This window comes from Cavia porcellus, unplaced genomic scaffold (genome assembly GCF_034190915.1).
Source record: "Cavia porcellus strain 051 isolate PalLab524CR breed Dunkin Hartley unplaced genomic scaffold, mCavPor4.1 scaffold_6, whole genome shotgun sequence".
NCBI classification, from domain to species: domain Eukaryota; kingdom Metazoa; phylum Chordata; class Mammalia; order Rodentia; family Caviidae; genus Cavia; species Cavia porcellus.
The window spans coordinates 102,675,928-102,690,697 of NW_026947489.1; the positions used below are offsets into that span (position 1 = coordinate 102,675,928).

The 14,770-nt window shown below is 49.0% G+C and overlaps 1 protein-coding gene and 1 long non-coding RNA gene across 3 annotated transcripts in view; one reads left to right on the forward strand and one right to left on the reverse strand.

Moving 5' to 3' along the window:
* Galnt18 (polypeptide N-acetylgalactosaminyltransferase 18) overlaps positions 1-13,220 on the forward strand; it is a 332,475-nt gene extending 319,255 nt beyond the window's left edge. For both annotated transcript variants that reach the window (XM_063251907.1, XM_003465699.5), the window contains one exon: positions 12,800-13,220. In XM_063251907.1, coding sequence (XP_063107977.1) covers positions 12,800-12,946 — 147 coding nt within the window. In that variant the 3' untranslated portion in view covers positions 12,947-13,220. The remainder of the gene's footprint in view (positions 1-12,799) is intronic.
* Positions 1,567-9,143, reverse strand: LOC134476588 (uncharacterized). Its single transcript, XR_010048422.1, has 3 exons — positions 7,781-9,143; positions 7,343-7,495; positions 1,567-2,570 (listed from the first exon to the last, which is right to left on the reverse strand). It is a non-coding gene; the product is annotated as an uncharacterized LOC134476588 (long non-coding RNA).
* Positions 13,221-14,770: the final 1,550 nt, after the last annotated feature.

The window sequence follows — 14,770 nt, forward strand, 5'->3', positions numbered from 1 at the left end:
CAAAGGGAAAACTAAGACACAGAGAAGATAAGCAAGGTGCTCCTGTCAGTTACCATTCATCAAACATCTCAAATTCTATTTTATGTTTACCCATTGGAGGCTGTCAGAAGTGTCCCTGGAGGAAGCGTCAGGTGAGCTGTGACAGTCCGGTGTGTGACTTCCTCCCACCTCTCTCACGTGCTGAAACCCCGGGTTCCCCATCCACAGCCTGTTTCTGACCCATACTGTCCTGGAAAGGGTTTCATGACCTTTTCCTGTCACATTTCTGGCGCTTTTTCCTTGTCTGTGCTGAGAGATGGGGCACCTGAGGCCAAGGACAGGAACAGATAGGTGCCAGGAGGAATGGCTGTGGTTACTGGCTCTGGCCTGGTACAGAGTGGGCTGGTAGAATGTGGGCACAGGTAGATGAGGGGAAACCCCAGGCCCAGGGAAATGAGCAGGGTTGACTTTGCCATGTGACTTGGGGTTCAAGGTCTGGGCGGATCCCATCGGGGTATGCTAGGAGTAACACTCCTTGCTGCCTCCAGGCCTGCTGGGTCCCTGGATTCAGCTTCCTCCTGGGAACAGTAAATGGAACAGAAAAGGGTAGTGGTGGGAAAGAGGTAGAGCAAAGCTGTGGGCTTCTCAGGATAGTCAATGTGGAATGCTCAGAGTATGTGGGATTTTGTTCAGCAGAGGAGCAAAAGGCGTCCCAGAGAAAGGGAACAGAATGTGCCTAAGGGGTGGGACATCAAATCTCCCGCCTGGTCAGGGCACTCAGATAAGTGCAGCCAGATTGTGGAAGGCCTGATGGGAGCGACTGGAGAAGTGCCTAGAAGGGACCCCAAGGCTGGATATGGAGGCCACAGGACCTGGTAAGACTTGGTTCCATAGGAGATGAGGATGTACAATTCCAGGCCATATTCATGTCTGAGCTTTTGAAAGGCCCCTCTGGTGAGTATGATGGAGCAGAATTAGGAAAAAAAAAAAAAAAAAAGATCCTAGAAAGTGAGAGAGAGACGACTTAACAGGAGGTAGAAATGTACCCTGAAAGTTTAGCCACTCTCTGCTCCCTTTCTACCATGACCTTGAGCCTTGGTCTGCAAGGCTACCATTCAGCCAGGGTCTAAGGTGATGAAAGGAGCTCAGATGTGGGCTGGACCAGTGGACAGGTATGTCTACAGTCCTGAGATAGCCAAGCACGAGATTTCACCTCCCTGCAGTAGGAAAGTTGTGTCCTGGAATAGACACAGTAAGTTGCAGCCCAAAGAAGTAGGTAAGGCTGTGGAGCCTTGCTGCTCAGTTATGAGTCTTCTTCCTAAAGTCAGTGCCAGCCCCCTTCAGAGGCCCAGTGCCTCCACAGGCTCCACAATCAGCAGAGAAGCAGAGCTGTGTGTGAACCTTTGTCTAGAGGCAAACACTCCCAAATCCAGCAGCCTCTTTCCCTCATCTCAGGGCCTGGCCTCGAACTGGGGACCCCACAGGATCTCCATTTCAATGGACTCAGCAACCAATAAAGTGAGGGGCACTCTGTGGCCTGGGCAGTTTTTGATCGCTTTTGCATATGTTTAATTAAATCTCCCAGAGCGCCTTGGCAACCACATCTTTGATCCCTCTACCAAAGGGAAATATTTGGAAATAACATTTTTAAATTCCTAATTCATAAACCCTGGGCAGCGACTCGCATTTGATATTTAATAATTAACATATGTGCAATTTTTGTTTAATGCAAAATGGTCAATATTGATCAAGCAGCCTGGAATCCAACCTTAAGCTCTTACTGATGAGGAGTTACTGCTGATAGGGATAGAGGAAGCCTGGAACTTCTTAAATGATTAAAGTCTTGTGCTTGGGCTAATTTCCTTGTGTTAGTCTCTCCAAAAAACATGGGCATCGTATCAACTGGAGTATTCTGCTGCTGGGCTGGAAGAGGCTTTCACTGGGTACATTTCAAACCTCCTTTCACGTTATGCATAATTTGATCTCCGAATTTAAGCTCTACAAACAATCAGCCTGAATTAATTTCAAAATAATCTATTGTGATTCTGCTAGGTTCTTCTAGGGAAAAAAAAAAAGATATGTATTTGCATATCTTAGTGTTCCATCTCCTACTTTGATTTTCTGTTTAACAAATAAAATGCCTTTCGTCTAACCCCTGCAAGCTCTTCCAAATTGCCAATGCTTCAGGCTGAACCAGGGCAGTGTTACACACTGACACCAAGGAGCTGCATTTGATGAAAACATCTCTTGGCAATGCTGATGTGCAGGCTCTGATGAACAATTTTCTGATGATGAACATTCTTTCCTTCAGTCATTCATCAAACATTTACTGAGCACAGGGTTTTGGCAGGAGGGATACAGATATGAATCAACATGGCCTCGGCCCTCAAGAAACACATGGGCATGTAAACACACAACAAAACTATTGGATGAGAGCGGAAATGAGATGTGCAGGGTTTGGGGAGCCCAGGGTGACCAGTTCTCCTTGAAGAATTCAGGTCCAGCTTCACATGCTTGGTTTATTTGATCTGGATCTTGAAAGTTGTAGCCTTGGTCTGCACATACTACCCAGCGGAGGAGAGGGGAAGAACCTGGAAGGCATGGAAGAGCAGAGTGTGTGTGAGGAGTGGCTCCAGTGAGAAGAGTTTAGAGCTCGTGCTGGGGGAGGAGGGAGACAGAACTGGAGAGATGTGTGGGACCGGATGATGGGATTGGTAGTGCCCAGAAGTTTGGACTGCTCCTTAAAGCAAGGGCAGTGATAGGGGAGGTTCCTAAACAGCAGACTTCTGGTCTGGTCCACTTTTTGTTACTATAATGAAGTATCTAGAACTGGGTAATTACAAAATCATAAGTGAGTGACTTTAATCACAGGTTGGAGGTCAGAGGGGATGGCGTTGGTATTGGCTCAGGTCTGATTAAGGCATCATGGAGAATAGTGTGACCGTGACAAGAGGTATGTGAGTGAAGGCCATCGTGTCTCAAGACAGGAAGCCAGAGCATGGCTCAGGACTCCGCTCTCTCTCTTTGTTAACAACTTGCTCTCAGGAGAACTAACTCCAGGTCCCATGAGAGCCACCTTAATTTCCTCATTGGGTAGTGTCCACCATGACCTAAGGACCTCCCACCAGGCTCTGCCTCTCAAAGGCCCCACTATCCCAACCTTGCCACCTTGAGAACCCAACCTCCAACTCTTGGGCACGTGAGGGGCAAACTACATTCAAACCATAGCTGTTTTCAAATCATAGCATGAGAGTGGAAGAGGCTGGAGAAGGGAAGCTAGGTAGCTGGGGAAAAGGCCACTCTATCATCTTGCGGAAAGATGTGAGCCCTGGCAACGCGTGGGGAAGAACGTTGAAAGACATCTCATTGTTGTGTTGGACACAGTCATTGATTATACGATGGTAGCTGGGAGCGTTACTCCAGGACCACGCCCAGTCTGGGCTTGAAGAACAGTTGGGGAGCCACCAGAGCTGTCACCCCTGAACCAACATACCTATCTCTAAATAGCCAGTGTTTCCCAAACCAATACACAATGAAACATCAGTATGAGAAGTGATAGACATTGCTTTCCATGACTTTTCCTTGTGGATAAAAGTATTTCCAAACCAATTTCTGGAATTATAAATGCATATGTATTAAGTGTATGTTTTTCAATCTTCAGAGAGTTCCTTCACGTTTAGGATTTTGGGAATTCTGGGATTCATTGACATGGTGTTAATAAGAGATGCATTTGATCAGTGACCCCAGGACCAGGGGAGAGCTAAGGAGGAAGCAGACACTAGGTCAGTACATAGACATTCTTTGTAGCAGGACACCAGGGGGACAAAGTAGTGCACTGCTTCTCAGTGGTAAGGAAACCACACCCAACCTTGGTGACTTCTATGACTTTGAACAGTTAGGCAGGCGCTGGAGGCCTCCTTCTAATGTGTCACCGACAGGACTCTTTCTCTTGAAGGCTTTTGCCATTGTATGGGTCCTCTAAACTCCAGCTTAGTCACAGTCTGCCAGCAAATTTAATGCCTGAGGCAAGAAATGGACTTTAGATACAAGAAAGACCTCAGGAGGCTCTGTACTCCCCCTTCAAGTATCTGCAGGGCTGCCTTGTTCAAGGTCAGGGAGACTTGATTGTGTAACTAATGGGAAGGACCAAGGGGGAAAAGCAGGGGCGACTGACAGAGCTGCCATGTTGTTGTCAGAGTTGTCCATGAGACTGGTGGTTTGGGAAAGGACAGGGCTCAGGGATTATCAGCAACCATCAGCAGCTCAGTAGCTCTGAATGGAGGGGACCAGGTGATTTTAAGGACTTGTCATTACAAACCCTGGGAAAGTTTTTTCCCTCCTACAAGTCACCTCAGACCAGCCCAAATACAAAGCATCTCAAACTTGAGGATGAGCTGAACTCCTTTTATCCAGGTCTCAGTGGCACTTCATGGAATCTCTTACGCACTGACTCAGCCCCCTGCTGGAGAGCAGGATCTTGTCTCAGACTTCCAGGATCTCCACCATCAAATGGAAAGCCTGAGACAGGACAGGCACCCTGCATGCTGCCAATCAAGCAAAGAAGTCCTCCTTAAAATTTTACAAATCTTAATTATAGGCCTCTGTTGTGCCAGACCTCAAGGTAAATTTATAGGAAGTTCAGAGACAAAACCCCACCTTCACTGATTCTCCTCAGAGGCATACATGCTGACTGAAGAAAAAAAAAAAGGAAAAAAATCTAAACATGCCCTTCTTCCTGTAACTTCAGACTTGGGGAAGGAAGTAGATATATTTTATGCTAAACAGACATGCATAGTGTATGCAGTGAGTTCAAATTTGTGTGAATATTTTTTTAAAAAGAAGATCTGAAGAAATATCAGGGTATTCAGGCCGTGTTTCCTGCTGCCCCCAACTCTGGTCTCTGAGTTCTTTGGTGGAAATACTGATAAGATCACAAAATCCAGCTGAAGTCCAGGGATGCACAGGCAGACCTCGTGTCACAGGCCCCGCCCCTGCTTCATCCTCAGAGCAGCATTTGTGCATTTTCCAAATGGAGATTGTCCAGAGCAGTAACAGAGATGTGTGCTCCATGCCAGAAAGAAGAGATTTAGGGAGTGAGGGGAGGTTCCCTGAGGACAGCAGAGCCCAGAGCCTGGCCTGACCTGGAGGGACATTGATTGGCTCCTGCTTGTGGGATCTAATTTGGTAATTTGATGCCAGGTGAGTAACCCAATCAGAAGGAGCTCACTTCCCTAGGCAGTGCACCACTAATCCTGCCAAAGCATTCCTGACACCAAGCGGGGAGTCTTTTACTGCCCGCTGGGGTCACCAGGTAAAGGTCAACTTCAGGACCCTTTTGTGCTGGAAAGAAAAGGCTGTATGGAGCTTTTCATTATGGCTTTGAAATAAAACAACTTTTCAATTTCATGTCAGAGGAAGGGGCAAGTGTGGAACTGTCCAGTTTCAAGGGATGGATAAAGCTTTGTTTAGACCCTGGGTATTCTCTTAGTTATCTTTAGTGTATGTCAGTCAGCACTTCCTCCTCCTCCTCTTCTTCCTCCACTTCATCCCACAGGACTCAGAGACAGGACCAGGTGTGATGGCTCTACTCCCACCACCCAGAACTGAATGAGATTTCAAAATGTTTTTATCAAACATGTATAAGGTGCTTACTAAATGCCAGGTACTACTTTTTCCTATAAACATTACTTAATAACCATGACAACACTATACAGTAGTTACTAAACTTATCCCCATTTTACAGATGAGGAAACTGAGACACAGACATGTTAAATAATTTGACCTGGTTTGACCTCTGGCATCCAAGCTTTAAACCACACTCTGGGGTTGACATTAGGGGCCAGTTTGGTGCAGTGTGAGTCTGGGGCTGGCATCTCTGGTGTATGTGAACTGGATTGATCCCTGCATCTCAGGCAGTCCTGTCCACTTGTCCATCACCTCTCTCCACCTGTCTTTTAACACTTGATGTTGGAATTACCCCCATCTCTGGGCAGTGGACCCCATAGTGTGTCTCATGCAGGCTCTCGCTCAGGCATGAGTGAGTCCCCTTTAAGAATAAATTGGAGGTTGAATATTCATAATACACTACTCTACAAAAAGTTTAATCCTGGGGCTTTCTTTAACTAGCCTTACCTTCCTGCCCATGTTTTGAAGTACTCGATTACTAATCTTTAACTACTTAACCCAGACTTCTGTGTTCCTAGTGCTTTTTAAAGCCAGCAACCCACAGGGCTTATGCTTAATTAGTTGGAGCAGGCAATCTGACAGGAGCAGGAAGGTGTGCCTAACACGGGACACACATGACCTCCCAGGGACACCTGGGCAGAAAGTCAGACCAGCCAGACCCAGCCAGATACCCTGGGCTGCCATGTGCTGACCCAAGCTCCTGTCCTCTATGGCTGACCCAGCCCTGCACCACCCGTGCAGCTACAGGTATGTTAAAAGGCACATTTTGGGACCTCATTCAGGTCCTCTGGAATGAAAAAGGAGGTTACCGGTCTATAGCTTCCAAACCCCCAAGTGACTCTCACTCTCAGATCCATTCACCCAGCCTAGGTCCCCGGGGGAACAGGGTTGGTTTGGTGCTAGCTGGTCCACATCTGGCTGCCATTGACACATACTTGGGGAAGCCGAGGCAGGGATACTTGGCGGTGTGGTCATCTGGGACCTGCTCCTCCTTGCCCAAGGAGCACATGAAGAGTAGATTCCATGTCCCTACAGTGAGACATGAATCGGGTCCCCCGGAAGTGCTGCTTCCTTTTGCAGTGAGGAGATGGAAGCTCAGAGTGGCTTAGCTGCTCCATGGCGGGAAAAGAGTTCTGTGTGCTGCTCGGGCCCTTTGCATCACTGCTCCAGAGGAGCCCAGGAGGAAGAAGGGAGAGGCTGGAGCCGGGAACCCAACCCTAGGAATTATTATCAAGCTGGTTAATTCTATACATACAACTTTTGATTTCTTTAAACTGTCATTTCCATATTTAATTTGGTTTCCTTTCCAATTAAGCTCTCTGTGTGCTGCGGCTTCTCTCCTGCCAGGTTTAATTGCCCTTATTTAAATTCTTTAATTAAAAGTATTGTGTGTTTCCAGATCCTGTAGTTGTAAGTATTACACAAATAATGTAGGTGACTGGACTGGTAAACCCAGGGACAGTACCCTTACAGAGGGAAGGACAGGGACAGGAGGGGGCTCTGCATGCAGCCCCTGACCCTAGCTGTGAGCTAGGCCCTGGGGTCAGGATGGAAGCTGGATAACACTTCCTTCCTGCCTTCCTTTCTCCATCACTGTAGCCCAGCACAGCACCCAGGGTGAGGTGGCTGCCTTATCCATCAGAGCTGCAATGGCTAGCTCTGGGTCTTAGCCGCTTACCTGTCACTGAGGCAAAATACCTGACACCCACAACTTGAAGGAGGGAAGGTCAATTTTGGCCTCCAGTTTCAGTCCATGGTTGGTTGGCTCCAAGGCAGAAACAGCATAGTGTTCGCTGGATGGTGGTCAGGAAGCAGGAAAGGGAGGAAAGAGCTGGGGCCAAGAATACAGCCTTCAGGGCTCATGTCCCCAGGGAGCCACCTCCAACCAAGCCCCACCACCCCACAGCACTTTCAGGTACTGAGCTTGTGAATGGATGAATCCACTGCTGCAAATAGCACCCCCATGATCCATTCACCTTCCAAACACAGGAGACAATGGAGCATTTTAGATCTCAACCATAACACCTGTCACTCAGATTACAAAGTCTGCCCAAAGACTCACAAGGCCACACATGTCAGACCTTGTCTCCTCCCTCTGACCCTGCTGCATACTCACCTCCCACAGTTCTCGGAGCTCTCCAGGCTTGCCGCTGGCACTGCAGCCTTGTGCCAGCACATGGGACTCTCCAGATAGCTTTTGGCTCCCTCCTCTCCTCCATCATGTCTCTGCTCAGTTCTCACTTTTGAGAATCTCCTTGCCCCCTGCTCCCCAGCATCCTAGAATCTGACCCAGCTTCACAGTTGTGTGCACAGCCTTATTACCCCCTAGTACACTATAGAATTTAGTGCCTGCTCTCCCTTCTAGAGCACACTCTCTACAAAAGCAGACCTTTTCCTGTTTAGTCACTTATGCCTGGCAGCGGCATAGACTGTGCGTGGCACACTGGGAACTCATTAAATATTTGTCACATGGACGAAAGGATGAATGAATCATGTCTCTGTTGAGTCTGTCCCTCCAAGGAACAGACCAAATGGGCCCTTAAAGCCCCAGAAGCTCACTGAGAGAGTACCAGCGGCCCTCTCAGCCTGGCCCAGTCCCTCTGAGACAGGCATGGGGAGATAAATATTGGGGTGGGGCTGGCCACTTATCCTACTGAGGAACATTGTGGGAGATGAAGACACCCTAGTCCCCAGCCTGGCTCTACCACTTACTGGCCATGGCAGGTCTCCCAACCTTTCTAGACCTCAGTCTCCAGATCTGTAAGATGAAAGCTCTTATGACCTGCAACTCTCAGGGCACTGTGAGGCATACATGGGGTTGGCAGGGAAAGCACTTGGCTTAGAATGAAACAAGTGGTAAGTAAGTGCTAGCCATTATCACACTCATCTCCAGGGCATGGCTATCCCACTGGTAGAGGTACAACCAGGAGCAACACTTCGCTGCTCCTGAGGGTGCTGAACTTGCCAGGGGGCAGTGGAAGGAGGAAAGGAGGGCTTTGCAGCCTTGGCAAATAGAGTTTCCCCAGAGCCAGAGAAGGTAGAGGTCTCAGGAAGATGACAGTGCCAGTGACCAGTGCCAGCTCTGGCACTCAGGGGGCCTGGCTTTTCCCTCTGTGTCCCAGGTTTGATCCTAAGGAGCACTCAAGGGCTGCCAGCCCTCTTCCAGAAGCTGCTCCTCTCTCGGATCCGGGGAGGGAGCTCTCCTTCACCTCACATGCCGCCTCCCTGACAGGCCCAGGATTCTCACCAAGTTGGGTCCCGTCCTTCAGCCCCCTCCACCACTGTGTTCTTGGCCTTGATCTGTCTCTTCCATATCCTTCCAGAGGCCACACTGGATGTATGTGCTCCAGAATCACGTATTTCCTGTCTCTGGGATCCTGAGGGGATGGGGGCTGGGGAGGGGCTGGGATACACAGTCTCTGAAGAACAAGGTGCTTCTCAGAGACTTCTGCTCCCTCCACTCTCTGTCACCTTGGCAGGCACAGCTGACTGAGTAAAAATGTGCCTGGTGGCTTGGTGGGGAGATGCAGTGGACTGTGGCTTCCTCTGTTTTGGACAAGTTCCTCCAAATTCCAGGGACTCAGGGGCTGTGAAGCAGCTTAGCCTGGGCCCTGAGGATGTGCTGAGCCAGCAGAATCTTCAGCAGAGTGGAGCCCCCAATGTCCCCCTGCTGACTCTGTGAACACCCCCACCTGCAGATGTTGACTTAGAGCTAACAGTGGGGTTTCCCATCCTTCCTCTGTCATCATCAGGGAATCAAGACAGAAATTATCCTGGGGTCCTACAAACAATGAAACAGAGGGGAGAGGCTTCCCTAAGACCACACAGCTGACAACCCAAAGAGAAACCACATCTTAACCCTTTTCACCTCTCAGCCCTTTCTGCTTCATACTTGAAACCCAGCAGACAGTGTGACATAGGGGGCTAGGCTGGTTTTGGTGTCTGTCACCCTGCCTGAGCTGTGCTCCCAGCCTCCTCTGGTAGAATAGGCAGCTGAGCTGGCAGGAATGTTGGAGGGGCCAGGAGAAAATGGTCTCAGGTTAACTTAAGAAGTAGCAGTGGCCTGGCCCAGCCAAGATGTAGGCAGCAGATGTACTCAGGTTTTGGTGCTGAAGGTGACACAGAAGCTGGAGAAACCTGGGCTGACAGAGTGATGGGCTGGATTTGTGCATAACAGATGTCACAAGGCTGCCCCAGGCTCAAAAGCCCAGCCTTTTTGGGACAGAACAGGGACCTAGTGTGGATCACAACTCCTGAGAGGTCCAATCCAGGTGCCTTCTGTGCTGTCCAGTGTGGCTCAAGAGTGAGGTCTGGCCACCAAAAGAGCCAGTTCCTTGGCTGTGTTGAAGAAGCCTGCTGTCCAGGATCCATCACTGTGGTCAGTCCCAAGCAACACAAAATACTGGCATTTGTCCACGAGAGGACCGCTGATGTGGACAATCATGCAGCGTCCTCCCACAAGGCTATGGCAGAGCTGAACCAAGCACAGACATGAGGGGTAGGAGGAGACTGGTGTGGAAACCTCAGGGAAGCTCTGCAATACCTTGGTGGATCCTACAACAGGATTAGAGTTCAGACAGAAAGAGTCCCAAGGCAAAGCAGCCAGTGAGGAGGGCTGCGTGGCTGAGCACCTCCTCCCTGCAAGCACCAGGTAGGCCTGGAGGGCAGAAAACATTCAGCCTGTGGATGAGAGAAAGACCTGGCCTGCCACGTCTCAGCAACATGGGGGCTCCAGGCCATTTAGAGCTTTATCTGCTGTGCCCTGCTCTGCCCTAGCCAAGCCAGCCCTGGTAGCTGCAGTTGTGGTCCCAGAGGTGCCCTCTGCCTCATTCTCCCCTTTATTCTGCAGTGTCTCTGCCACGGGGATAGTGAGTCAGTGCTCTCCCTGGGCAGGGCCTGGAGCATGAGCTACAGCAGGGGAAGGATCCTACTTTATCCACAGGGATGCCTCTGAAGAGGTTTGTGTGCTCTGCTGGCCATTTTGCCTGTGCCAGAAGTGGGGATTCCCAAGCCCCTCCCCAACACCCATCCCCATCCACTGCACCCCTCTGCCTCCAGCTCTGCATCACCTGCTGCCTTCACCCCCTCTCAAACTTACTTTGAGAGAGCTGCATTTATTTATTTTTGGTGTTAGTTTTTTAATTGAAGGCTAATCACACACATACAGAAATATGTACAAAATACATATTCAACTCAACAGCATAAAGCAAAGTAAATGCCTAGATCACCAACACCCAGGTCAGGAAATCGGCCCACTACCAGCCCTGCAGAAAGGTCCCTGTTGCCTTCTGAAACTATTAGACTCTGTTTCCCCAGAAAGAATCACCATCGTAACTTCAAAGCCATGGTTTTAGTTTGCCTGTTTAGGAAATTTATGTGAATAGAATTGTGTATATATTCTTTGCTCCTTTTGCTCATCACCATGCTTGTGAAATTAGTTCTTATTGAGCATAACTCTAGCCTATTTTATTGTGGTAGAGTATCCCATTATAAAATCATACCATGATCCATTTATCCACTGTATGCATGATGGATGTTTGGGTTGTTTCCACCACAGACTTTGTACATATCAAGTGCATGTCTTTGGTGCACACGTTCCTGTTACATACCAAAGTAGGCATGGAACTGTTGGGTCACAGAGGATATGTGTCCGACTGTAGATGACTGCCAGTTTCCTGGGTAGTTGTGAGAAGCATGTCTTTGGGTTCTCTTATGATGCCAGTGGTTGCCATGGGGATGGTTGAGACCAACTGGGATGATTTCTTCATAGAAGAGGTTTGGTATCTCCTTTTCTTATGGTGCAGTCTCACTGTGAGCTGAAGGCACATGATGAGAAGCACCAATCCAGGTGGATGGGCTGGAGGGATTGGGTAGGAGGCGGAGAGGACTTCCTCGAGAAAATAGAGCAGGGGCTCGGCTTCAGGACATAACTGTGGCTTATCTTGCTATGGAAGCTTGAAAAAGGACCTCAAGCTGAAGGCAGAGCTTATGCAACACCCAGTGTCCCTGAGATAAAGTGCATGGGCCCAGGAGAGTTTCAGTACAGCTGTGGCAAGAGGAGTGGAGCTGGGAGGAGTTAGAAATGAGCCTAGAATGATACACAGTCTGAGCCATGGAGGCCTATGGAGGCCCAATGCTCTGCTGAGGCCAAACATGTATGTTAGAAGGTCGCCACCCCAGGCTCTGGTCGCTGGAAGGGAGGTCATGAGGAGGCTGATGCAGTTGTCCAGGGGGAGATGAAAGCAGCCCAAAGTAGGACAAGTGTGGTAGGAGAGGGCTAAGGGACGATCACAAAATGAGGACAATGGAATTGGTCCCTGACTGGGTACTAAGCAGAAGGATGAGTAAAAGCAAATGTCCAGGTTACCTACACACATCCTTGGTTGCAGCCAAAATGAGAAACATATGGAAGTAGGTTCTGGGGAAAAGGCGAGTTTGACCATGAGCTACCCCAGCAATTCCAGCTGCTTGGGAGGCCAGGCCCACAGAGCACTGTATGGATGATAAAGAAGATATTCAAAGGTCCAGGCTGCTGCCCATGTCCTGCAAGGATCCCAGCTGGAGATTCCTCTTTGCTATTCTAGGGCTACTTTCAGAAACAGAGCATCACTGCCTTTGAAAGGGTTTGGGCATGGATGAATATGCTGAGCTTATATCAGTAGTACAGAAAACCATTCAAGTCAAGGGATTGGGAAGCCCAATGGCCTAATGGATAGTATCCAAGATGCTGAATTTGGTTTTCCCAAGACGTCCACTGGAGAAAAGACCTCAAGAGCAAAAGGTGCTGGGCCTCTGGGGATGCTCAGAGGCAGGCTGACTGCAAGGTGGTCCCAAAGACATAGGGTTTTTGGAGCAGGGCTGGCCCAGAGCAGGAGCTAAAGGAGCAGACTAACATGGTACAACCCAACCAGGTAGGCAAACGGGTGCAAGGAAGACTCGGTCCTCATAAAGAACCAGGGCACTGTGAGAAAACTGGGGCACATGGTCAGTCTTCAGGAGGAAACCAGTACATCAGGACTAGGGAACCTAAGGTTTCACGGGAAAGCTGATCCCCAAGCCACACCAGCCACTGGTCTCCCCGAGTCCCGCTGAGATAGCTCAGTGCCTCTGACCCCACCATCTGTTCTGACTCTAGGGAGGCCCCATCCAGAACCGCAAGTCCAAGCGCTGTCTGGAGCTTCAGGAGAACAGCGACACGGAGTTCGGCTTCCAGCTGGTGCTGCAGAAGTGCTCGGGCCAGCACTGGAGCATCACCAATGTCCTGAGGAGCCTGGCCTCCTGACCAACATGGAGTTGTCACCTGCCACCCCTTTGCTACTGTGTAGCACCTGCCACAACGTGGCCTGCTGTCCTCCCGGGATTGTTTGGAGTCTGGGGGAACCAGGTTAGGCGGCCCCTGAAAGAGCTTTTTATTTCCTATTCAATTTTCATGGAGTTTATAGGAAGATGCTGAATGGTGGGTGAAGGTATCATAGCATAAACTATTTTGCATCTGTAAATAGGGGAAAAATGGAAAATATTTATAACAAAATAAAATACAATTGATTAAGAAAAAAGCTTTCAGAGGTGGTCATTTGGTGCCCTGTGGAAGTTTGTGCCGGGCTCTGTTGAACTTGGAGTTCTGGTAGCCAAAGATGTGTCCAGGTTCACCTTTTTCTTTTCATGCCCCTGCAGCATGAAGCTTTAAACTCTTGCAAAAATGGGAGCTTGTTGTGAAAGATGCCAGCCTGCTTTGTGAGGCCCAAGGCAATGAGTGGGGCACAGGATATCAGATCTCAATCCCTAGAGGAAAGGTCCTTCCTGTGCCTCCCACACAAGGTTCTCCCTTCCTGTGCTATGTGGCCACTGCTGGGCTTTAAGCAATACTGCCCTCTCCTGAAGTCACCCAGTCACCTCCCTCACTTCTTCCAGCTGTCCACTGCCCAGCCCCCTCAGCAGTGACACTTTCCTGTGTCCAATTGCAAAGATCAATTTGTCTCCTTCTGTGAATCGTGGTGTGTTTGTTTCCTGTGGTTGTTATAACGAAATGTCTCACACAAGCTGCCTTAACAGAAAATTGTTATTTCACTGTTAGCAAGGCCAGAAGTCCAAAATGAAGGTGTCAAGAGGTTGTTCCTTCTCAGGGCTGTGAGAGAAACTGTTCCATTCCCCTCTCCTGGATCCTAGTAAACCCAGACAGTCCTTGACCATTTCTCCCTGTGCTTTCACCTGGCCTTACCTTTGTAGGTGTCTTCTCAAGTCTAAGTTCCCTATCTTTATAAGGACACCAGCCTTGTGCTGCTCATCTTTCATGTTCTATGACAAAACACCTGAGAAAAACAACTTCAAAGAGCAAGTTGCTTAGCTCACGGTTTCAGAGGTTTTTCTCCACCGTCAGCCAGCTCCCTTGTTTCCAGACATGCTGGGACAGAAGTATGGTGGAGGCATGGTGCCAAGGAAAGCTTATCAACTCATGGAAGCCTGGAAGCAGAGAGAGAGAAAGAGCCAGAGAGGAAGGGACAAGTGACAAGATACGATCCCCAAGTTCACGTTTCCATGACCTCCCTTCAACTAGGCCACATCTCCTAACTGCCCGTTACCTCACAGTAAAGTTATCAAACTGTGATCTCATCAATGACTTAATCTGTTGATGAAGTTAAAGCCCACATGAACCAATCACCTTCAGATACTATACCTTTTAGCACTTGGACCTTTTACAAGCCATTTTAGATCTAAACCATAAGCAGTCCACTGTTCTTGGGGACTAATTTTAACTTGCTTATCGCCATTAAGACTCAATTTCCAAATAACATCAGATTCTGAGGTACTGGGACTCAGGAATGTAACAAGTCTGGGAGGGGACACAGTGCTACCCAAAGCACACAGCTCACTCACAGCCGCTACAAGGCACTCTCTGGGCCCAGTGTAGGAGACCAGTGGCCTTGAATGGGGCTCTCTTTCTTGGAGCCTCTTACTCACCTCCTATTCCACTCAAGAGCCTCCAGCTGAGTGAGCTTGGTCACAGTCCACTGAGCCCTTCTTCTGCTCAGGGACTCCTTTTTTTAATTAGAAGGATCCCACTACCCCAGTACTACCTCTAATGCTCCAGATCACAGCACAGCAATCA